At 44.1% G+C, this 22,881-nt stretch overlaps 4 protein-coding genes across 6 annotated transcripts; 1 reads left to right on the forward strand and 3 right to left on the reverse strand.

Annotated features, from left to right (window-relative positions):
* Positions 1–116: 116 nt before the first annotated feature.
* On the reverse strand, positions 117–6,407 carry cep70 (centrosomal protein 70). 3 transcript variants are annotated; one of them, XM_078165537.1, is made up of 16 exons: positions 6,256–6,407; positions 5,191–5,211; positions 4,766–4,865; positions 4,554–4,677; positions 3,544–3,724; positions 2,694–2,869; positions 2,466–2,525; positions 2,297–2,387; positions 2,130–2,218; positions 1,927–1,999; positions 1,674–1,826; positions 1,421–1,573; positions 1,168–1,336; positions 962–1,070; positions 777–856; positions 117–277 (listed from the first exon to the last, which is right to left on the reverse strand). In XM_078165537.1, exons 2-16 carry the CDS (start codon positions 5,197–5,199, stop codon positions 216–218), a joined length of 1,629 nt encoding a protein of 542 aa, XP_078021663.1. In that variant the 5' UTR covers positions 5,200–5,211; positions 6,256–6,407; the 3' UTR covers positions 117–215. The 3 variants fall into 3 exon arrangements, with proteins under 3 accessions (XP_078021663.1, XP_033471536.2, XP_033471534.2); XM_033615645.2 differs by lacking the exon at positions 6,256–6,407 and adding an exon at positions 5,714–5,901 and having other exon boundaries at positions 4,766–4,862; XM_033615643.2 differs by lacking the exon at positions 6,256–6,407 and adding an exon at positions 5,714–5,896.
* A 245-nt stretch (positions 6,408–6,652) lies between these two features.
* On the forward strand, positions 6,653–9,534 carry LOC117249841 (ankyrin repeat domain-containing protein SOWAHC-like). Its single transcript, XM_033615625.2, has one exon. It carries the CDS (start codon positions 6,922–6,924, stop codon positions 8,677–8,679), a length of 1,758 nt encoding a protein of 585 aa, XP_033471516.2. The 5' UTR covers positions 6,653–6,921; the 3' UTR covers positions 8,680–9,534.
* A 1,384-nt stretch (positions 9,535–10,918) lies between these two features.
* dhrsx (dehydrogenase/reductase (SDR family) X-linked) lies at positions 10,919–21,253 on the reverse strand. The gene is made up of 7 exons (XM_033616208.2): positions 21,121–21,253; positions 15,247–15,354; positions 14,543–14,611; positions 13,881–13,982; positions 13,579–13,786; positions 13,289–13,496; positions 10,919–13,208 (listed from the first exon to the last, which is right to left on the reverse strand). Exons 1-7 carry the CDS (start codon positions 21,218–21,220, stop codon positions 13,026–13,028), a joined length of 978 nt encoding a protein of 325 aa, XP_033472099.1. The 5' UTR covers positions 21,221–21,253; the 3' UTR covers positions 10,919–13,025.
* LOC117250171 (E3 SUMO-protein ligase ZBED1-like) lies at positions 15,576–21,257 on the reverse strand. The gene is made up of 2 exons (XM_033616207.2): positions 21,121–21,257; positions 15,576–18,581 (listed from the first exon to the last, which is right to left on the reverse strand). Exon 2 carries the CDS (start codon positions 18,530–18,532, stop codon positions 16,481–16,483), a length of 2,052 nt encoding a protein of 683 aa, XP_033472098.2. The 5' UTR covers positions 18,533–18,581; positions 21,121–21,257; the 3' UTR covers positions 15,576–16,480.
* Positions 21,258–22,881: the final 1,624 nt, after the last annotated feature.

A 22,881-nucleotide genomic window follows, 5' to 3' on the forward strand; every position in this document is an offset into this window, starting at 1 on the left:
TATTCTGAATTTGATGCTGCAACACGTTCCAAAAGAGTTGGGCCAGGGGCAACAAAACACTGGGGAAGTTGTTGAATGCTCAAAAAACACCCGTCTTCACCGACACCACATTCATAAAATAAACAAATTTTTATTAAAAACAAAAATCACACTCCACAATCGACAAACGACGCTGAGCAAAACGCAGCACTGAGATCAGTTCGTGCAGCAGTGTGTCATTGTGCTGCTTGTTTCAAAGACTTCAGAGCTGGAAGGATGTCGTCCAGGTGACTCACGCCTGAAACACGCACACACATAGAAAATAAAGAAAATGCTTCATGAGGCTTCATTTGGCCATCACTAGTTGAAACCAAACTGCATTGCCATCCCTTGAGCCTTTTTCATTACACCAAGAGCGCCATCTAGTGGGTTCAGCAAATACAACTGGTGGTTCATGAAGCTTCACTTGGCTATCACTAATGTTTACTAGTGATGGCCAAATGAAGCTTCATGAACCATTTTCTTTATTTTTTGGGTCCACTCTGGCACTCTTTGTTCAACAAAGTGTTGAAACCAAACTGCATTGCCATCCCTTGAGCCTTTTTCATTACACCAAGAGCGCCATCTAGTGAGTTCAGCAAATACAACTGCTGGTTCATGAAGCTTCATTTGGCCGTCACTAATGTTTACCACTTGTTTTCTCTTTAAATGTCACTGAAATAAAATAAAATAAGCCAGAAATCTGTCTTTTAATAACGCAAGATGGGGTTACTTGTGTTGTTACGTGTCATATTTACCTAGAGTCTGTAAAATGTCCATAATGAGGGCATGGAAAGCGGGGAAGAACTCCTCGTGCTGCTTCACTTTGATGATGACGCTGGAAAATGAAAGCAACGAATGTTAAAAAAACAACAACAACCAGAAACTAGCCTTGAGCTGCCGGTGATATTCTAAACACTTTGTGTGTTCAGTGTATGTGAACCTGTCAATGTCAGCGTCTCCCAGCAGATTATGGAACCCAGCAGTGTGCTCGGCGGAGGAAACCAGCCTGGCCACATGGTTCACCACCTCAGCAGGAGGAGCCCTGCTGTCTGACACACAAGCACAAACATCTCTGCTCAACTACTGTCCAATTTCTCAAAAGCTGACTGACGGACATACGCAGCTTTGTCTCCGGCTGAAGGTTACCTAGCTCCAGAACGTCTTGGAGGTTCCTCATGGCGTTGGTCATCTCTCCCAGCCGGGTGTAGACCTCGTTCATACGGGGGTACACTCCTCTGAGGGAGGTCACGTCGAACAGCTTCTGGAAGTGAGACACCATGGAGCCCAGAGTGTACCGAGTGGGACTCCGGAGCACCTAGCAGGACACCACAGAGTGTATCTTGCACCATTAATACATACTACCTTGAGCGAGTAGTACGAAAGTAGTGCAGCGATCTACCTTTTCGTCATCAGCTGAGGTGCTTTCCAGCATGGTGTCCACCAGCAACATCATGTCCTCCACCTTCACTGCTTCTGCAGCATTATGGCCCCCATCAGACGGCTGCCAGGGCATCAGTCTGGCCCTCAGCTTATTTAAAGCCCTTTGTAGATCCTATAGAAACACATCCTCTTATTCGACTACACACGCTGTATTCGGTATTTCCTGGTGAATGATCAGTGTCTGGTAGGTGATGACACTGAAGCCGGTTTACCTTCAGTAGGTGGAGCTGCTGGGCCCAGACCTCCAGCGCGGGGAGGAGAGTCTCAAACTCTGTCAGCTCCGAACCGACAGCGGAAGGTCTCGGCTTGTGCAGTCGCAACGGAGCGTTGGGATTGGTCACAACAGCGCTGATCTCGTGCAACAGCTGGAATTCAGGAGGTAGTTATTAGGTTTAGTGTTTAGTTACAAGAAGTGAACCCCAGAGAGAAGAAGGGACACACTCAGACCTCATGGACCAAACGCACCTGGTGATAGTGGCCACAGAGACTGGCTTCCCTGGCGTGATCACTGGGCTCAGTTGTGCTGTCTTTGGACGATCTGCAAAGATGGTTGGTGCTCTGCATGAGTTATGTGCATGCAAACATAAGATGGGCACCAGCTGAGCTAGCATCCTGCTAGCTATTGTGCAGGCGTTGGAAATAAACTGGACGAACAGATGAACACACACCTCGTCTCAAGCTCGTGCTTCAGGCGGTCGACGTCTCTCTTTAGCTCTTCGATTTGAGTGTTGCTCTTCTTTTGTTGTGTCTGGTACGCCTTGGAGAAACATAAGAGTGTGACCCACTGCTTTAAGGGTGAAGCAATCTGAAAATGAGTAGAAGTTTGTCAGGGTACCTTAAGAATGGTTTTGAAAGATGGAGTAATGCTGCTGGATGCCTTCTTGGTTCGTGTCCGATGAGCCACTTCTGGTTCTCCTTTGACAGATCTGTGGTGACGTAAACAGCTCAGCACAAGCCTTGGAAACAAGGTATTAAGTCAGCATCTTCTGGGAGGCATGTGTTACCTGAGCTCATCCAGCAGCTGAGTCATTTTAGTCTCATAGAAGTCAATCACATCCAGCAGCCTGCAGAGAGAAGAACGAGGAGAGCTGTAGCAATCTACTCATCACAGAGGACATGATCTGTCTCAACGGTTTCAACTGCAATGCTCCCTTTAAACGGTCATTTTTTCCCTCTGCTGTGGACCAAAGGAACCCAACTACAGGTGTGATAGCACCCTTAAATGTTCTTACTGCTGGTCTGCCGGAGAGCTCTGCTGGCTGACTCTGTCGCAGATGTGCTGGAACGTGTCACTCTGTCGAGCCAATCGCAGCTCTTCTTCTTTGAGGGTAAAATAAAGTTTCCTTTGGAGCTGGGCTGCTTCGTCCTTTTGTTTCGACAGCTTCTGCTCGAGGACCTGACACCGTTTCTGGGCAGATGAAACAAAAGATTTACTACACAGATAATACTTGACCATTCACAAACAAAGATAATCAATCATTTACGTACACTTGTGTGCAGTCTGAGCACTAGTGATGGCCACATGAAGCTTCATGAACCACCAGTTGTATTTGCTGAACCCACTAGATGGCGCTCTTGGTGTAATGAAAAAGGCTCAAGGGATGGCAATGCAGTTTGGTTTCAACCCTTTGTTGAACAAAGAGTGCCAGAGTGGAGCCAAAAAATAAAGAAAATGGTTCACGAAGCTTCATTTGGCCATTGCTAGTTGAAACCAAACTCCATTGCCATCCCTTAAGCCTTTTTCATTACACCAAGAGCGCCATCTAGTGGGTTCAGCAAATACAACTGGCGGTTCATGAAGCTTCATTTGGCCATCACTAGTGCTCAGACCGCACACAAGTGTACGTAAATGATTTCAACTAGCAATGGCCAAATGAAGCTTCATGAACCATTTTCTTTATTTTTGGGTCCACTCTGGCACTCTTTGTTCAACAAAGGGTTGAAACCAAACTGCATTGCCATCCCTTGAGCCTTTTTCATTACCCCAAGAGCGCCATCTAGTGGGCTCAGCAAATACAACTGGTGCTTCATGAAGCTTCATTTGGACATCACTACTGAGTACCATTATGTCTGCGGACATACCTGTGCTTCTTGTTTTTCCTGCTGCAGTCGCTGTGTGTGGCTGTGCTGCTGGACAGCCTTGCCGAGGCAGCGGTCCTCCAGGTCCTGGACTCGGGTCTTCACCGCATCCAGCAGCCCCTCCAGCTCTGTGGCCCTCTGAGACTGCTGAGCCGCTCGACTCATGTGCTCATGAACCTCTTCTCTAAAGACACGTACACAGAAAAGGGTCATTCTAACAATGTAACAGGTAAAAGTAGCACGCACATCCCAAAAGAACTTAATGCTGGGTGCTGGACCAAAAGGTAAGTATGAAATAAAAGATAAAATCCGCACACCAGAAGCTGCTCCTTGAAAATTTATTCAGATGTTACGTTTCGGGCTCCTGCCCTTCATCAGACATAAAATAAATGTGGATACACCTCCATATATACAACCCCTTGGGGTCACCTGACACAATCAGGTGATAAACCACAGGTGTGAGAAAAATAATATTATCAAACAGAAAGGAAAAATATTTCTGATTGATGGGAAACAATCTTTAAATGTAATACAATGCCAAAATACCACTTTACAAAGATTCTCAGGCCTCATACCTGCGCAAATTCTTAAAGATTTTCTATAAGAATCTTTGTAAAATGGTATAACAATGTGCAATGTGTATTTTCTGTTTTTAAGACGATTGCTGGGCCCTGCAACCTAACTCCAAATCAGCATGGATGGATGGATAACAGTCAGCTGGTTTCCCTTTGATCACTCAGGCTGAGACTTCATACCTGCACTGAGCTACTGAACTCAGGAGGGGCATCTCTGCGACACTCATCTGATGCTGATGAGATTAGATGACAGGAGGACAGGTGGTCGACGCACAGCGCACATACATTATTTAGGAGATGCTAACACCCACAGTGCTACACACTGCAGGCATGTATACACTGCATAAGATCCTCAGCTGTCTGAATTCTTTCACAGACACCACTCATGCTGCTGTGATGCTGCTGCAGTCCTATTCACTGGCTCAATGTTTGACTTACTTGAGCAGATTGTTGGACTTGATGAGCTCCTGGATGAGGGCCTGTCTTCTCTCTGAATCCGTGAGCATCGTCCTCAGGGACATCCTGATCTCACTGGCTGACTTCTTGTCCAGCAGAATCAAATCTAAGGACACATGCAGAGTCAGGAGACAGAACTGAACTTAAACTTCCTTAGAATATTTTGCTCATACATTCAAACTTTTGACTCTTACCTGAGAGGTTCTTGTTCTCTACGGGATCTGCAAAACACACTGGCTTAAAACCATGATGCTGCAGAAGTTTGTTCACATCGTCCCACTCTATCTGCTCCTGCTGCAACATATACGATAAATGAACAAACGCACATCACACAGCAAAGCAAACCTGCTGAAGAATCCTGAGCCCTACCTGGAACTGCCTGTCAGTCCACAGATACACATAAGTCTTATTTCTTGATTGCAAAAAATGAGCTTTCCTGCTGTCCATGTCTCCCACTCAGCAGCACTAACTTTACTCCTCAGGAGCATCACTCAGATCATCACCTGACTCGAGCAGCTCATGTTTCTACATCAGAGAGACTGAGAGACAGCCTTCCCCTTCACACACACACACGCCTCTACAGCCTCTGATCAGCACAAGATTTGTCATGGTAACTCACCTGCTCCATCGTTTCATCCCACTGCAGGAAACAGAACAACATGCACGGTGTTAGAGTTCAAAAGCTGCAGAAGACACTGATAAAAAAAAGGTCGACGCGGAACTCCGTTTAAAAAACAGGGAATTTAATTCTGCTGGGCTACAGCTGCTAACACACAACTCCAAATGTACAAAACACTACCATTTAGGAACCTTGAGGTTATTATGGTGAATTCGGCATACTAGTAGCCAACAAACAAACACGTTTAATGAATTAAAATGACATTAAACTGCCGCATTTTGCAGCGGGAGTTTGTCATCAAGCTCACTATGAAGGAGCTACAGTCCATACGCAGTTTCTTCCCATAGTGTCTATCAATATAAGATAATATAAGGTTAATTCAATGTATCTGCAACTATAGTTGTGACGTTATTTTGTAGTTTGGTTAGCTCGGTTAGCTTCTGTAGCAGCTATATTAACGCTGAGGTTAGCTGTGTGTTTGTTACTGCGAGCGGACGTTGAATGGGCAGTTAATAGAAGTTACCAGTCGCTGGTGTTGTCTTTATCAGCTGCGTTTTCCCGCACGGTACAACAGCAGATAATTTAATTCACATTAGCGTTAGCATTTACTCCACGGACACGCCTTTTCCGGCATTCAAACAGTGACGTAACTGTACTCAACCAATGGGATTAGGGTGTTTAGGGCACTTGTGTACTGTAGAAATAATCGAGGCTTGTCTGTTCCGTTGTTTTTTTATGTACCACAATGTGTTGTGTCGATCTGTATATGTTAATTTGCTAATAAGAAATAAAACAAAAAAATAAAAAACGACTGTAGAAATAATTATATGCGCAACTTCCGGTGAGAGCGGAAGTAGCATTAAGCTAGCTACTCTCGGCAGCTAAGTGGCAACGCTGGCTCTTTTCGCCTTCACTTTAGCAAATACTGATTTATATTTAACAAATAGTCAACAAATGTCACCTTTATATTTTCTAAAATGTCTCCACAGAGCTCTGGTACATGTTGCAAACCACAGACTGTAAAAATAAGACATTAATCTAGTTTATCTTTTGTGTAGTTTTTACCTAACTCAGGTTAACGCTGGGCTACCGGACTTGCTCATTCCTGTTGTGCGGCACAGCAACCGGTTCATGTTTGCCCAAAACATACTGTAAGTTTCACACATGACTCATTTAAACTAAATTAATACCTAGACTTTAAGTTTTCCTTAGTTACGCCATAACAAGTAGCAACCTGCACTGTTGGCTCACACCATTGGCGTCAGTGCACAGGATCACTTTAGGGGAAATAAAGCAAACAAAAAACGTTGGACTACATTAAAACTAACGTAATTTCATTTTCTTAGATATTCTCGTTTTAAGGTGCGTGTAATAATATATAAAAACGTAATTCTTAAGACGTTTATAGCAACAGATATAACGGGTTTAACCATTTTAACCCCCCCGCCCCTACATGGTAAATGGTACGGTCCACAAGTGTCCGTTTCCTGCACTCGGTTGCTAGGTGACGGAGAACGCCTGGAGGCTAGAAACAGAAGGCAGGGAGAAGCTCTACGTCACTCTTGCTCTCTCTCTCAACATCATTAACGGTTCTGTGTCGTGTATTTCTGTACCGAGGAGTAATCCGGTGCAGGGCGGCACGACAGGAGACCATGTTTACATGTAGTTTGCTTCTGTAACGGTTCCCCAGCGTGTTAAAAGTGTCAGCAACGTCATCTATAGCTGTGTACGATGGCCACCGAGTGCACCCAGGAGGCTATTCTGGACTTTCTGAAGGAGAGAGGGGGCAGAGTGAGAAACACGGATTTAACTGAGCATTTTAAGGCCGTGTTCCCGGAGGAGCCGGAGCAGAAAGCGGCTGTGCGGAAGAATTTTAAAAACTACGTTGACAACGTTGCTTATGTCAAAACTGAGAGTGGAGTGAAACATGTCTGCCTGAAGAAGAAGTTCCGCGGTGCAGAGAAGGAGACAAGTGGGACAGAAAGTGAGCAGGCACGAGTGTTAGATGCAGAGGGGCCCGGTAAGCGGTGTCCAGGTGACAGCCGTCAAGTTGGTGGTAGTGACGTAGCGGAGGCTCAGGCTGCAGGGGATGAGGCGCAACATCCACCTGGCTCAGGTTACGGAAATGACAGCCAGGTGAGAGTTCCGCATGCTTTCTCCCCTGCGCCCATTGTGCAGCGCGCACCAGACGACGAGAGCAAGTGTCATGAGTTTGTTTGTGTAGTCGAGGAAGTGGACAGCAGCTCAGGTGAGATGGGGAACAGACAAAGCTTCCGGAGAGAGAAGAGGGAGTCCAAGAAGGAGCGTGCTGGGAAACAGCTGGACATACCAGAAATTGCAGTGATTGAAGCTTCGCCTCTCCCAGAAGAGGGATCTGTGTTCACCATGCCTGAGCCTGTACAAACTGGTAGGACAGGACAGGTAGCTGCTGCTGGACTCACTCCCAGAGACAGGCAGGTTGAGACTGAGTCCAATCAAAGAGAGCAGGTTGATGGGGTGATCAGGCGCAGGGACTCAAAACGCTCCCAGCAGCAGGAGGCAGACGACGGGGAGGATGAAGGGCTGTTGGATGTGTGCAGTTTGTCAGGGAGTGAAGGCAACTGCAGCCCGAAAGGCAGCCGCAAACACTTCATCGAGGTCATGATGAGCAGCTCCCCCCAGGTGAGGCGCAGCATGGTGCTACGCAACTCAGTGTACCTGCCCTCCAAAAGTGACAGCGACTCCATTTCGTTGGTGTCCTGCAGCCTGGACGACGACAGGACCTCAGTCACTCTGGACCCGCTGGAGCACGAGTGGATGATGTGTGCGTCGGACGGGGAGTGGGACAGCTTGTACCCCCTCCTCGCCACAGAGCCCAGCCTCATCCTGAGGAAGGATTTCGTCACTGGGTTCACCTGCCTGCACTGGGCGGCCAAGCAAGACAAGCCTGAGCTGATTGCTCTGATTATTGACTTCGCCAAGCAGCACAACGTCCCCATCAGTGTTGATGTGCGATCCAACACTGGCTACACGCCGCTGCACATCGCCGCCATGCACAACCACATGGAGGTGGTGAAGCTCCTGGTGGGCGCCTACAACGCAGATGTGGAGATCAGAGACTACAGCGGGAGGAAGGCCTGCCAGTACCTCACTGACAACGTGAGCGTGGACATACGGGACATCATAGGAGCGTACGAGCGCTCTGATTCAGAGAACGCACACTGCAGTAATGGAGGGCGCTGGAGGTTCTCCAAGGGTTTCCAGGTGAACCTGAAGCCCCTCAGGCTCCTCAGCCCCAACGACTGTGACTCTGTAGATGGGGAGGGGAAACCAAGACAGAAAGTCGTCAGGAGGAAGTCGTCGCTCAGCAGAATGAAGCCCAAACTCCAGAAGGTCCGCCTGAGGACGTCACAGATTGTCCATAGCGTGTCGTTCCGAGACACAGAGGAGCTGGAGCTGTCTTTGAAAGGTTCCTTCAAGCGCAGACCCAAGACTCATTTCTTTGGGTGACATCTGTTTGGAGCTGGGGATCAATATTTGTGGACTTTCCTTTTGCATTTTTAGTCGGCACGGGTGACAGCTGGTACTTTGTGTTGATATTCTGTACCTCAAAAGTGGATAATTTTTATGTCAAATAATCATCAAACCTTGATAGGGTGGAGGATCTTTGAAAATCCATTTCGTCAAATTGTCCATCAAGTCTAATTTACTTTATCAGATGTTCTGTTTTTTATATGAAATTATAACAAGTTTTAAAACACAAGTTAGACCAGTGGTTCCCAACTGGGGGGTCACGGTCCAATCTGAGGTAGACGACGGGATGTTGAAAGTGTCTGACTGCGTCTTGTCATCCACCCGCAGCCGACACTAAACCCTCTTGACCTTGAGTGTGTAATCTCCAGGCAGATTACTGCGTCACATGGCTGTGCTGTGAGGCCGGGCCGGTTGTATTAAGAAAGTTTTGGTCTTGGGTAATTTAACTCGTTATTAATTACAAGACCAGAGTTTTAATCCGTCCAGAGGAAATCTGATGTTTGTTACGAACTTCAGTTTAATGCAGAAGGATGTAGGCCGACAGTATTTTACACGTAATTGTGTATCGCATGAGATGGAGCGTGAAACCAGACTGGAAAACAACATTATTGAAGCAGCTTTAGAGCATAGAAACACTTTGGAAAAACACAGTGTTACATGAGTAATTCTGTGACACAGCAGGGTCATTCATGTCACAACACAGGCTCCGATTTGCACAATGTTTTCCGTTACATAACATAAACAATATTTCCTTTGGTTATGGGGCCATTTTAATGATGTTCATGTCTGATGTTTTACGCTGATTGAATAAATAACTGCAGTTTAGTAAAGGACTGTGTGTCTGATTTGATTCTTCATAGGTACAAATGTGATCTTCCAGTGGTCCTTGAAGGAGTCCTGTGAGGCTCTGCTATTGTGCCACTAGATGGCACCCTCTCTCTCCTCTCTCTGTCAGTATGACTCACCAGAGGTGGATCACACAGACTGGGTTCTCCACAGGGCGGGGAGGGTAATCTGTTGCCACTGGGTATAATGATAGTTTATACTGACTGAATCCCTGTCGTTGTGTCCACGTGTTCACCCATAGGGGAGTAAATTCCCAGGTAACCCATCTTCACATGATCTAAAACACCATGTGTGGCTGCAGGGAAAATTGAGAAAGATTCTTAAGATCTATACAATCAGCACAGTTTCAAGATTAGAGTCACCCATTCAGTATCTGACCAAATGTCTTCCCTTGTGTTCCTGTGTTGTCATCTTGAGTAATGGATGTCACAGTGATGCTGACCTTTGACCTTTTGGGTATAAAATGTCACGACTTCGTCAATATATCCTGCTAGACATCTGTGTGAAGTTTTGTCATAGTCAGTATTTGAATTCTTGAGTTATGGCCAAAAACATATTTTGCAAGGTCACAGTGACCTTGACCTTTGACCACAAACTTCCAATCAGTTTGTGTCAAATTTAAAGAAATTCCCTCAAGGTGTTCTTGCAGTCGTGGTCACAAAAATGAGACAGGCAAGGTCACAGCGACCTTGACCTTTGACCGCCAAAATCTAATCAGTTCATTGAGTGTAAGTGAATGTTTGTGCCAAATTTTAAGAAATTCCCTCAAGGTATTCTTGAGATATCTCGTTCACAAGAATGAGAAGGATAAACGGTCAGACAGACTTGACCTTTGACCTATGACCACCAAAATACAATCAATTTGTCGCTGAGCTGAAATGAATGTTTGTGCCAGATTTGAAGAAATTGCGTTCATGAGAACGATGGATACAAGGTCACAGCAGCATTGACCTTTGACTCATGACCCCTGACCACCAAAATCTTATAAGTTCATCCTTGAGTCCAGGTTAACGTTGGTGCCAAATTTAAAAAAAATATTCACTCAAAGTGGTCTTGAGATATTATGCTCATGAGATCGACGCAGACAAGATCACAGTGATGTTGACCTTTGACCTGTATTTAAAAAACTATAGAGTCTGTTAAAAAAACAAGATTTTTGTTAGTGTTGCCCCAGGAAAATAGAAAAAAAATAAGTTAAAAATAATTCATTGCTTTCCTCGTAGTGTGAATGTATGTAAGCCAAAAAAATATTAAAAAAAAAAAAAAAAAAATACAAAGTTCAATAAAAAATATAAATAAATTTGCTGAAACAGATACCAAGTTAAAAAAAAAATACATGGCACGATAAAACATCAGGTGGCGTCAAGTCTTAAATGTAATTTGTTTATTAGCAGTTAACACATTGTTCATTTAAAATTCTGATGTCATAAAAGTAAACACATGACTGTAAAATAAAACACGAAAAAAAGGCTTCAGTCTCAGTGATCATGGCAACGATTGGTGTGCAATATAATCAATACATTGGATGATTGGAAAATAGTTTCCAGTGCTGACATATATAAAGTAGGCTACATTTCAAAGGTAGAGTTCAGACGAGAGGCTGTAAGAGACACAATACAAGTTCCTAAAAAGTGGTTCTTAACAAACATTAGTTCAACAGGAGAATCAGTGCATTTGTTGGGAACTATTTTCAGTGGTGGATTAATCCACATTTGGTGCTTTAGCAAGTGTTTCTGGCAGCAGCATGGAATAAAAACAGAAAAGAAGAAGTAATCATGTCCCCACAGGCTTTAACTTTGCTTTTGGCAAACATTCAGGATTGTCAAAGCTAAAGCAATTAGCAAGTAGAGGTTTTTGATTGCTATATACGCTAAATAACACTGCACTGTAAACACTGATTCACACTATGAGTGTAAGATTACATACACATACATTACATTATTTCAGACAGTGCCAGAATATATAAAAAATCAACAATCATTCAGTTAAGGCATTTCGGTTGCTCATGTGCTCAGACTTCTTAATATAACTGAGCTGCTCTGGTTTCGCATTTATAGACATAACAGTTGTCGTCCTTACTTGACTTGTTTCTTGCTACGTACAGTTTAAAACATAAATGCCACCATTTAATGCAGCGTACCAGAGTGTAGCTTCATGATAGTTTGCAGCAGTTTACCAACCTGTGTCAACGGGTGCGGCTGTCTATAGGTTCATTCTCACTGCCGCGATGCGGAAATGCGGGATGGATTTGCGGAATATTCGCGCAGCACTTTTCCGCGTTTAAACCATACACACAGGCACGGTACGGATGCGGTGCGGAATTTCGCATTGTTGTGTTCCAATTCCGCGCAGCGTGAATGGGTGTGGGTGAACATGGACGAGAGTAGCAGCAGCAAGCTAACGTTTAACGAGCGTCAACATCAACTTTCTTTAGCACGTACCACTCTCACCGCAGCCACCAAGCTGGACAATGGACTGCCAGATGTTGTCCTTTAATTCATTGTTCATACAATCATCCTGTCTGTTATCAAAAAGGACGGGGTGCTGTGAAACGAAGTTTATCAACCTTTTTCCCATACTGACTGGATTTTGGACTCTCCCAGGTCTGCGCGACTATAAACAAACAATTTCATTGGCCCATTTGAATTATTGTGTTTTGTGAGGTCACAGTGACCTTGACCTTTTATCTTCGACCACCAAATTCTACGTAGTTCATTATTGAGTCCAAGTGGACGTTTGTGCCATATTTGAAGAAACTTCCAAAAAGCCGTCTTGTAATATCATGTTCACGAGAATGAGACAGATGCAAGGTCACACTGACCTTGACCTTTGACCACCACATTATAATCAATTCATTGTTGAGTCCAAGTGAGCGTTCATGCCAAATTTGGAAAAAAATCTCTTGGTGTTCTTGAGATGTTTCGTTTACAAGAATGACAGACGAGGTCACAGTGACCTTGACCTTTGTCCACCAAAATCAAATCCCTGTATCGTTGAATCAAAGTGAACATTTGTGCCAAATGATATCGCCTTCAGAAGAGGTGGACGGATGGATGGACAGACAGTGGATTGAATAGACAGCCACAGCAATCGCAGGTATGGAGGCATAAAAATACTGCAGAGAAAGAACAGTGAAAAGTAAGACCAGAGATTTGTTTGCGTGGACTGACAACGAGGTGGAACTGCTAACAAAGCTGACACATGAGTATAAAGCAGTCAAGGTCCGCAAAACATAGACTAGCCTGCGCATCCAAAGGTCTTCGTTTAAGGGGTTCAGACACACCAGAGACGTGTGGACGCTAGGCGTAAACATAGCAAAAGTTGTGCTCTTTATAATGTATTGATGTGGATGTAGCTTATAAGTCTAGATATTTCAGTGTCAGAATTCTACAAAATAAGGCAGAGATTCAATTTGTGCGCTCCACATAGCGTCTCTAGCATGGCTCTGGAGACGCTGCACAAGGGTCACAGCACTGTCAGTTCTCCTGAAGGCCCACCAGCTCACAGCTCTTCTTCCATAGCTCGGCCTGCAGCTCAGAGTCGTAGGAAACGTCGGACGACTGCGTCTTCTGGCCGTTGTACAAGTAACAGCCCCCAGCCCCTTCCAGCTCGGAGGCGACTGCAGCGTAGACGGATATGGATGCTCCTTCTGCAGGAGTCTGAGGAGGACAAAGCATGAAGAGACGACTCAGTTCAGAGAAGATCTCCCTGAAAGCACCCACCACTAAGATAGACATACCCTGAACAGTATCTTGGCCACTGGTTTCTTCAGAGCCTGTGCGAGGCTCCACAGGTTGTTGTACAGCGCCGTGTCCACCATGCCAGGGTCCACCGCATAGGTGGTCACGGGGAAGCCGCCGGCTGTCATCTGCTCCTGCAGGTAGTAGGTGAGGAGGACCAGGGCCAGTTTGCTCTGAGCGTAGGCACCATGGGAACTGTAACAGATCCTGGAGACAGGGAGAGGGATGCTGTCACTGACATGGGAGTCTCATAAGAATGAAATGCTAGCAGCCTTGGTTGGAGACGTACCTCCTGTTTAGGTCGTGCATGTGCATAACTCCTGCGTAGTGTGTAGCAGAGGACATGTTGACAATCCTGGAGCAGCAGCCCTGGCGTCCTGACCTCTTAAGCGTGTCCAGCAGCAGGTTGGTCAGCAGGAAGTGGCCGAGGTAGTTAAGCGCAAAGTGGAACTCAAAGCCGTCCTCCGTCTTTCTCTCGGGGACCATCATGGTTCCAGCTACACAAGGGAATGGCAGAAGATTTTTATAGGCTGCACTACATTAGTATGTATGATCCTTCGTGCACTGACCATGAGGGTCCACGCATCCTACCATTGTTGACCAGAACGTGGAGGGGGAGACCTCTGTTTTTGAATGTCTGAGCAAAGTGGCGCACGGATTTCAGTGAGGTCAGGTCCATGAAGACGAACTCAACTGTCAACAGAAAACAGGAAAGCATGTTAGGACAGATTCCAGTCCCGCTGTAAACACATCAACATGTCACCATAAAAACTGGGGATTTCACTAGACTAATTTATACAATGTAAAATGCCATAGGCTTGTGCTAATAACGTTAGCATGTTGTATTTGTCTGGGAAACGTGTTTAGTATTAGACAGCTGTTTTGTCAGTGAATCTTGTGAGTTGTAATGGAGCCAAATTATGTGCCGTTACCTTTGTTAAATGTTGCTGTTGTCCCTGTTTTATATGAGTAGAGGAAAAGTCCGCTAGCTGCTAGGCTAATTTATACAATGTAAAATGCCTTAGACTTGTGCTAATAGCATTAGCATGTTATATTTGCGGGGAAAATGTGTCCAGATAAAGAATAAGGAGACACACTGGTGCTTGCAGATAGAAACCTCCTTGCAAGATGCACTTTCTGTGTGCACACATTTTTCTATTTATTTATGTTTTTGCACCAGCACTTTGCACATGCAAAAAAAAGCCCTTTGTCCCACTTGAGAATATTTACAAATGGCCGTATTGTCTACTGACCTTTCCCCTCGACACCTTCTTCATGAATCTTCCTGAGGGCCTCTGCGCCCTCTTCTCTCTCGTTCCCAGCTGGAGATGATGGAGATCAGAGAGGCTTGGTGGGCTGATGTCCAGCAGATATTCACTCAATCCTACCGCCTACACTGACTCAACAGACTGGTGAAAACTACTGGCTACGTCTCTGTTTATACTGATTCAAATGTCCTGAAAAATAACAAGCAATTGTGTGTACGTAATAAATCTTGCGCTCAAACTGAAAAGCCATGCTGTTGAACAAAGACAGGAATACAACTATGCAAGCTCATCAAGTTCTGTGAGTTCCTTTAGCTAGATACCCTGCTTTCCCTCCCTAATACAGGTTAATATCTAACCACAGTCCAGCTTTAATTTGTAATTTTGTCCTCTGATTCATCAAGCAAATCTTAGGATATGAGCCACAAGTTTAAAAGTAGGCAATTTCAAGCTCAAGCAATAGCTCAAATTAGCCTCAATCAAAAGTCAGAGATTCGAATCGTCAGTCGGAGACCCCTCACACGACTGAGATTGCTTGAAGTTGAGCAGTCGAGCCCTAGATTTTACACAGTTCTGGCACACAACTGTTGATGAGGAGAAAACTGCAACTCAAAGCTGGACTGCAGAGACGTGCTCACCTGTACGAAGGAGTGAAAGCAAAGAAAGGCATGTGTGATTAGACAGTAGCCTACCTATGATAACATGCATGCCAAGGCTTGCCAGGTGTCTCGCTGTCTCATAACCCATTCCTCTGGTACCCCCCGTCACAATGGCAACCCTTCCATTTTGCTTGGGTAAGACTGTGTGGGAGGAGAGAAGGGACCACATGAGAACATAACGTGATTCTTCATTCCAGGGTCTGTGGAATCAACATCAAAATGACTGGAATTGTTTTTCAGTGTAATCAACGGTAAAGGTTAAAAGTCTTTGGACTATATAAGGCTGGAATGTCTTGTACAACAAAAATGAATGATAGCGTTCGTATCAGTGCATCAGTTCGGACATCAACCAGTCAGGCAAATACTGAAAACAAAATCTTTATTCTCAAACTTCTTTGACATCATAATGTGTAAATGTTCTGCACAGCAAGACATCTATTGTTAATGCTGTCATACCTACATAACAGTATGTATTTACATACAGCCTGGATTTTTAAGAATTCAAAAAACAACAAAAGACGGTCTTCTAATGGAAGTTACACCCAATTTATTGAGTTATAGTCCTGTTTTTGAGTGTGTATAGCCTATACGTTATATAGGAGATCTATTAATACATTTTTTAGTCACAGAAAGACTATGTCTGAAGGGTACTTTTGGTTCCAAAGGTACCATACCGAAAGTGTTTGGTGGAGACAGGGCTAAACTGAACTATGAATTGTGTGAACGGTTACCCCCCTAGAAAAACTCAACGCAGAAAAAGGTCTAACCATGCTTAGAAAGTTTACCAATTAACACGAAATATTTTGAGTCATACATGAACAGAAATGTTTGAGTTAAGTGCTAATGTCATCATGTTCTCGCTGATGATGCTATAATGCTAATGTTAGCATGTCATTATCATTAATGCCATTCCTTTCGCAGGTATTTAGTCATAAACCAAAGTGTTCGTCATATCAATCTAAGACTTGCTAGTGTTGTATGAAAGTTTTGACTCCGCCCTCGAGTGCCATCTATTGGTTGTATCTATGTCAACATAAAGGATGCATGGAAGTGTAAGGGTACACTGTTTAAAATTGACAAATCTATTCTCGTATTTAAAGGGAATATAAATTAGCCTTCACACCTTTTATACAATTTAAGAGCTAAAACCACTAGTATAACAGGTCCATTACATTTTCATACTACTGACTGATACACTTTGATCATATTTTTAATGCTTTAATGCTTCATCAAAATTCTTTGAGTTTTTACAATTGTCAGCACACAGTCAGTCAAGTGGCTGGCCCGGGTTACAGTTCCCCTCCCAAGCATCGTCCAACTCATCCTCACAGGGTTCAGGCACATAGTAGCTCCGTGAATTCTCATACAAGAAGATCTGCTGATCGACTAAAGCCGGAGCTATGCGGTTCCTTTTCCCGCACAGAACAGCCCCGGAGGAGCTTAACAGCCTGTGACAAGGTACACTTGTGGCAGGGACACACCAGTACTTCTGAAGCACCTTGGGGAGGGTGGGGAACAAAGGTGCATGACTAGACCACCACAGTAAAGGGTCTTCATTCAGACCTAGGACTCTTTGTGATTTGTAGTTGCTCAGCTCCTCGACCACCTGTGCATGCAGCTCTTCCTGGCTCTGGTCTGCGTCTGACTGACAAAATATGGCAGCCAAAGGGTTGTCTTGGGTTGCACTGCTGGCTGAAGACTCTCTCGCAGGTGTCTGCTTTTTGCTCGGTGGCTCGTCAGATACAAAGGAGAAATCATCTAGGCATGGTCGCTCTGCAATCTGCTTCTCAAGGATTGCTTTTGCCTCCTCTATGATGTTATTCTCAACTTTGGAACGCTCCTGAGTGGACAGAAAAGGCAGCTTCTTGTACCGAGGATCCAAGAATGTAGCTATGTTGAGGAACGCTGAAATGTCTTGCGATAGCTGAGTATTCTGTGAATAGGTGCTTGAGAGGACTTTTGAGATGACCTCTTTGGTCATGCTAATCTCTTTGAGGTCCCCTTCCTTGACCTTGAGTGTGGTGTTCAACAGCATATGAAGCACAGGCCTGACCATGCTAATGGTTGGGTACTTGCAAGAACTGATCATGTTTGCCACAACTTTAAAAGGCTGGAGGACATCAATCAAGCCCTCCAACAAGGCCCAGTCAGGGCCATCAAAGTTGAAATGATGACTGCTGGAGCTCTCTATAAGTGTTGCAGTTACTGCAACCTGTTGCTCTTTCAGTCTCTGTAACATTGCCAACGTGGCCAACCAAGACCGACCCCTGTCCGTGATGAGTGCACACTGAGTGAGGCCACTCTGCTTCTGTTTTTCCCTCAGCAGATACAGCGTTGGTTCTTTGAAATGATCAACAAGTTTGCGGCAACATCCCAAAAAGCTGTCGACCCGTGGCAGCTGGAAGGCTTCATCCATCGCACGATTTATTGTATGTCCAAGGCAAGGCATTTCCACTGACAGGTCGAGGAGGGAGCACGCTTTGACAATGTCCACTGAACCATTTGTGGTGGCACCACTGACTTTATGAGTTATCCCCCATTCAACGAATGCTTCATACATAGCTCTGGTGATGTTCTCGGCTGTGTTGTCCTCTTGTACCTCAAACGTTTTTAGACACTTGTTGGTCAGAGTGAAGCCAGTTGTGCTATTGTAATTAACCGAATGCATAGAGAGTGAAATGTATGTCCTACTCTGGGTTTGGCTTTGCCAAAGATCTGTAGTAACGCCACAGTTCACAACCCCAGCAAGCTCACTAAAGACCATGTCCCTGGCGCGGCAGTACATCTGAGGAAGCATTTTAACTGCCAGGTCACTTTTGCTCGGTGGAGAGTACCCAGGATCGACGGTACTCATTAAGGTCTTGAAAGTCGGCTCTTCAACTAGAGATACAGGGTACAACCCCTCACAGATAAAGTTGATGACAGCTATTGTCAGATCATTGTGTCGTCTGTTTTCGTAGTCTAAACTCTGCCTTAGGTTTGTGTCCTGGGATTGTTGCTGAATGTGTACACTTGACGGCTCAGTCTTTATCCTGGAGAACGCCGTGGCGAACGCCTCGCGCATCTGATCCGTGTTGCTCTTCACAAACTCACTGAATTCGACAGGGTGGTTCTTCTCGAGGTGGTACGAAAGATTGGAGGTGTTTCCAGAGTAAGCAATTTGACTCATGCATACACGACAGTAAATCCGCTTCCAGTGCAATATACAGCCGTCTGCGTCTGTGTCAAAGCCAAAGTATTTCCAGACTTTGCTTTTTGCCCGTGGGTGTGCGACCAGATTGAGGCCAGAGCACGAAGGTCCTGAACTTTTACCCTCCATTGGTTCGTCTGGTAAGCAATCCACTTGGATGCCTTCACTTAACGAGCACCTAACAAGAATAGTGAAACACACATTTGAGGATGTTGATTAAAACATTACAGACATTTGTGAAGCGACACTGAGATGTGATTTTGAAATCCTTCAGCTACATGCACACAAGAAAGTAGATCACAGTGAAAAATCTTGTCAAGGCAGGAGAGAAAAGATAAAACTAAGCCTTTTAAGTTGGTGAGAACAGCTCGACAACAAGTTACCTTAAGTTTGTCGCAGGATTTTCATTGAACTGTGAGAGGAGGAAAATGTTGCTGCTCTGACCTGTGTGAGCTGAAAGGTCTCTCACACCTCTGATCAAACCCGCAGGTGTGGTCCGCTGTACCTGTAACCACACTCAGCTGATGCACTATAGCGCCACACTACATCAGCTGCACTGGGTGTGGAACATGAATTTTATCAAGGTTGGTTGGCAATAAAAGTACGATTATTAGAGTGGGTGCAGCCAAATAGTCTTGTTGGATCTGACAGCTACTTCCTGTCTCAACTCTGACCCGTTCTACTTAGTTGTGCAGTCAGAGTGGTGCAATGCACTGGAGGAACATGGAATTTTTCAATGTTGAAGACATGGTTTCAAAACTGGAATTTCTGCTTTATAATCAGGAGCGAGTCAGGCTTTATCTTTGGTCATGGTGTGGGATATGCCAAATAAATTACAGGAATTTCCCAAATCCCTTTTAAAGCCTGTTAAACAACCTGCATTCTCTGTGAGATTAGTAGTGTATAAACCTCTAGGGTCTGAACCCATTTCACTCTCTGGAGACACAATCGTCTTTTTGTCTTGAGGTGGAACACATTCGTGATATCTCACTCTTCTATCACATGATACTACGCACACATTTTCCTTTGGTTTTATGGCAATCAACTAAATGCTCTAAATAGTAACACTGAAATCAGTAGCACTCTGATGTTTTAAACAGCACGGTGGGAAATTGGAGAGATGTACTCTCACAAAACCAGTGCGGTTTAGCAGTATTTTGATGTAGAAAATGAATTCAGCTGCAGTTTATCTTTTTTCATACTGCACAGAGCAAAGTGTCTCGTACTTCAGTGGCGTTTAAAATCTGACATGGTTGTTGAAGACTGTGATTAAAGGCTTCGAAGGGTTCTTAATGCACATAATATTTTTTGGGACAATGTTTCAAATATTAACAATAATTTGTGCTCAATTTTGACTGTTTTCTAGTCGACTAGTCGTTATTGATATTTTCGTTAAGTCGACAGGGAAATTAGTCGCCAGGAACATCCCTAATGGAAACGCAAAATGTTCTAATGTGTGGCGAACAGAGCAGAACTGAACCAGACTGCTTGGTGGAAACGAGGCTTTTGAGGCAGCTGTTCCACGTGATTTTTGCTTTCATTCATAAAATAATTTGAACTCAAGGTCCGCAGATGACGTCTAAAGACATCTCATGGTCCTGAGCAGATGGCTTCAACATCAGCTATGTCAATATCATAAAATATTATGGTCGGGGGGAAAAAATGGATACAGCATAGTATCCTGATGTTTTTGTGTGTGAACTTTTGCTAGCCTACTACAATAATATCATCAAGTGATTTTCAGTCCACTTCATTTCATTTCTATGGGGACATAATTTGCAGTTGGAAAAAGGTAATGAATCACAATTTGTTTTATTGCAAAACTCAACATATTGCAGCTAAATTCACTACATGTAACTCGTAACTCTCTAGGACTGTTGTCATAAATTTAAGGGATTTTCACAACAAAAAACATCACTCTAGCAGGTAGATACATATTAAACCACCTTGCATTTGACTAGGTGACCCACACTACTCCAGATTAATTTTCATACAATTTTACTGAAGAGTTTATGAGGAATTTAAAGGTATAGTCTGCTCGAAATACAACAAAATGTAATCAGTTGCCTAATATTAAATATTACTTAAAGAAACCTTCATAGGCTACATAAATCTTTCAATGTATTCTTGTTGTAGGTGACGCCCACAATGATCATATCAAATTTTCATACAGTTTTACTGAAGAGTTTGAGGAATTTAAAAAGTAAAGTCTGCTCAAATTACCGTATAGTATAATCAGAATTTCCCCATATTCAATATTAATTCTATGCGTGTGTATTACTGTCAATAAAAATACCAATTAATTTAGAGCTCCTTTAAAAAAAGAGTACAGTAGGCATATCAATGGGAGAAACAGGGGAGAAAGCGTTGCTGAGAAACGGGCGACTCCATCACTTTTGGCCGTTTTCACCATCCGTACCGTAATACTACGAATACACACGCACCCTGCTTGACCGCAGTAAAAGGAGTGAGCCTCTCTAAACTTGACGTGCTCTGTGTATCAGACCAACGCCGAACTGATGACAAGACCCTGCTGTTAAACCGTCTTCAGTCAGAATCCATTTAGTGTTTTGATTAGTCGATGAATAAGATCAGAGTTTTAAAAACTGTCACATTTCTGACGGAGTTCGGCACACAAGCGGGGGAATGATACACCGGGTTTTAACGACTAAAGACAAACACAGGAAATAAATGCAGGAAATAAAAGTGGACCTGACCTGGCAGCGCAAACGACCTGTTGAACATCTGATAGATCAGAACTTTAATTCCGCACAGATAAAGCCTGAGGAGAGGCACCAACACTGACAGCAGCCACATCCCTCTGGTTCTGGTGTCCCACCGAACAGCTTCCGACACTTACTGTCCCGCACGGTAATGAGTCCGGGCCGGCAGGGAGCCAGTGTGGGACTTATCTATCCGTTCCGCCCCCACGAAGAATTGCGTCACAAGATGCGTGCAGATTAACTCTCTTTTTTTTAGGCTTTTCACTTTATCCTGCTACACTTTCTGAATGCATGGTATTGTACTGTGGGCTGAAAAAATGACTGAAAGAAAGAAAGAAAGGACACAGATGAATAAGAGTCTTGTTTTTTTGTGTCACTGACTGATTTTTGGCAGCGTATGAATCAAAGTCCGCTTATTGATAATGTTTCATGGTTAAAGATTGGGATCGTCTTATTCACTCGGGGTGTGTTTGACATTTGGGACCATATCTATTAATGACAAGATTGCAATGTCACAGCCACTAATTGAAGTGTGATCCAATATGTCCGCAGGCGCAGTTTGAAAACTATTAGAACTAGAACTGTCACATGGTTGTGTACTTCTGCCAGCAGCGAGCAATGGCCCCTTCCCTTCTTCCTACCCCCCTACTTCCAAACCAAAGTCGGCCCTCATTGTGATTGTTAAGTGTCATGACTACATTGTGCACGGTTGCGACGTTGCACTACATTGAGACTCTGTAATCACTTCATCATTTCATCCTATAAGACATTTGTGTGAAATTTTTTCATGAATAGCACATGAATTCTTGAGTTATGGCCAAAAACATGTTTTGAGAAGTCACAGTGAACTTTGACCTTTGACCACCAAAATCGAATAACTTCATCCTTGTGTCCGAGTGGACGTTTGTGCCAAAATTTAGGGAACTCCGTCAAGGCTGAGATATTGTGTTTACAAAAATGAGGCAGACAGATGGAAGGACGTACAAACAGTTGGACAGAAGTGCCTCTGGACTCTCAACAATCACTTGGACTCAATGATGAACTGATTAGATTTTGGTGGTTAAAGGTCAAGGTCACTGTGACCATGTCCGTCTCATTTTTGTAAATGGGTTATCTCAAGAACAGCTCCAGGGAATTTCCTCAATTTTGGCACAGACAATCACCTAGACTTGACAATGAACTAATAGGATTACGGTGGTCAAAGGTCAAGGTCACTGTGACCATGTCTGTCTCATTTTTGTAAATGGGTTATCTCAAGTACAGCTCCAGGGTATTTCCTCAATTTTGGCACAAACAATCACTTGGACTCAATGATGAACTGATTAGATTTTGGTGGTTAAAGGTCAAGGTCACTGTGACCATGTCCGTCTCATTTTTGTAAATGGGCTATCTCAAGAACAGCTTGAGGAATCCTCCTCAGTTTTGGCACAAACAATCACCTGGACTTGACAATGAACTGACTGGATTTCGGCGGTCAAAGGTCAAGGTCACTGTGACCATGTCTGTCTCATTTTTGTAAATGGGGTATCTCAAGAACAGCTCGAGGAAACTTCCTCAGTTTTGGCACAAACAATCATCTGGACTTGACAACGAACTGATTGGATTTCGGTGGTCAAAGGTCAAGGTCACTGTGACCATGTCTGTCTCATTTTTGTAAATGGGTTATCTCAAGGACAGCTCAAGGGAATTTACTCAATTTTGGCACAAACAATCACTTGGATACAACAAGGAACTAATTGGATTTTGGTGGTCAAT

The sequence above is a fragment of the Epinephelus lanceolatus genome, chromosome 24 (genome assembly GCF_041903045.1).
Source record: "Epinephelus lanceolatus isolate andai-2023 chromosome 24, ASM4190304v1, whole genome shotgun sequence".
Taxonomy (NCBI): Eukaryota; Metazoa; Chordata; class Actinopteri; order Perciformes; family Serranidae; genus Epinephelus; species Epinephelus lanceolatus.

Bases quoted from the DNA above. Each gene is read 5' to 3' on its own strand.
- cep70 (XM_078165537.1), bottom strand. The intron at 1,827-1,926 runs GTGCGTTTGGTC...CCTGAATTCCAG, and splicing joins TCTGTGGCCACTATCACCAG to CTGTTGCACGAGATCAGCGC. The intron at 857-961 runs GTTCACATACAC...TTCATTTTCCAG, and splicing joins GGAGACGCTGACATTGACAG to CGTCATCATCAAAGTGAAGC.
- LOC117249841 (XM_033615625.2), top strand. From the start codon at position 6,922: ATGGCCACCGAGTGCACCCAGGAGGCTATTCTGGACTTTCTGAAGGAG.
- LOC117250171 (XM_033616207.2), bottom strand. From the start codon at position 18,532: ATGGAGGGTAAAAGTTCAGGACCTTCGTGCTCTGGCCTCAATCTGGTC.
- dhrsx (XM_033616208.2), bottom strand. From the start codon at position 21,220: ATGTGGCTGCTGTCAGTGTTGGTGCCTCTCCTCAGGCTTTATCTGTGC. The intron at 13,983-14,542 runs GTCAGTAGACAA...TTCTGTTGACAG, and splicing joins AGAAGGTGTCGAGGGGAAAG to TTGAGTTCGTCTTCATGGAC. The intron at 13,209-13,288 runs GTATGTCTATCT...TGTCCTCCTCAG, and splicing joins TGGCCAAGATACTGTTCAGG to ACTCCTGCAGAAGGAGCATC.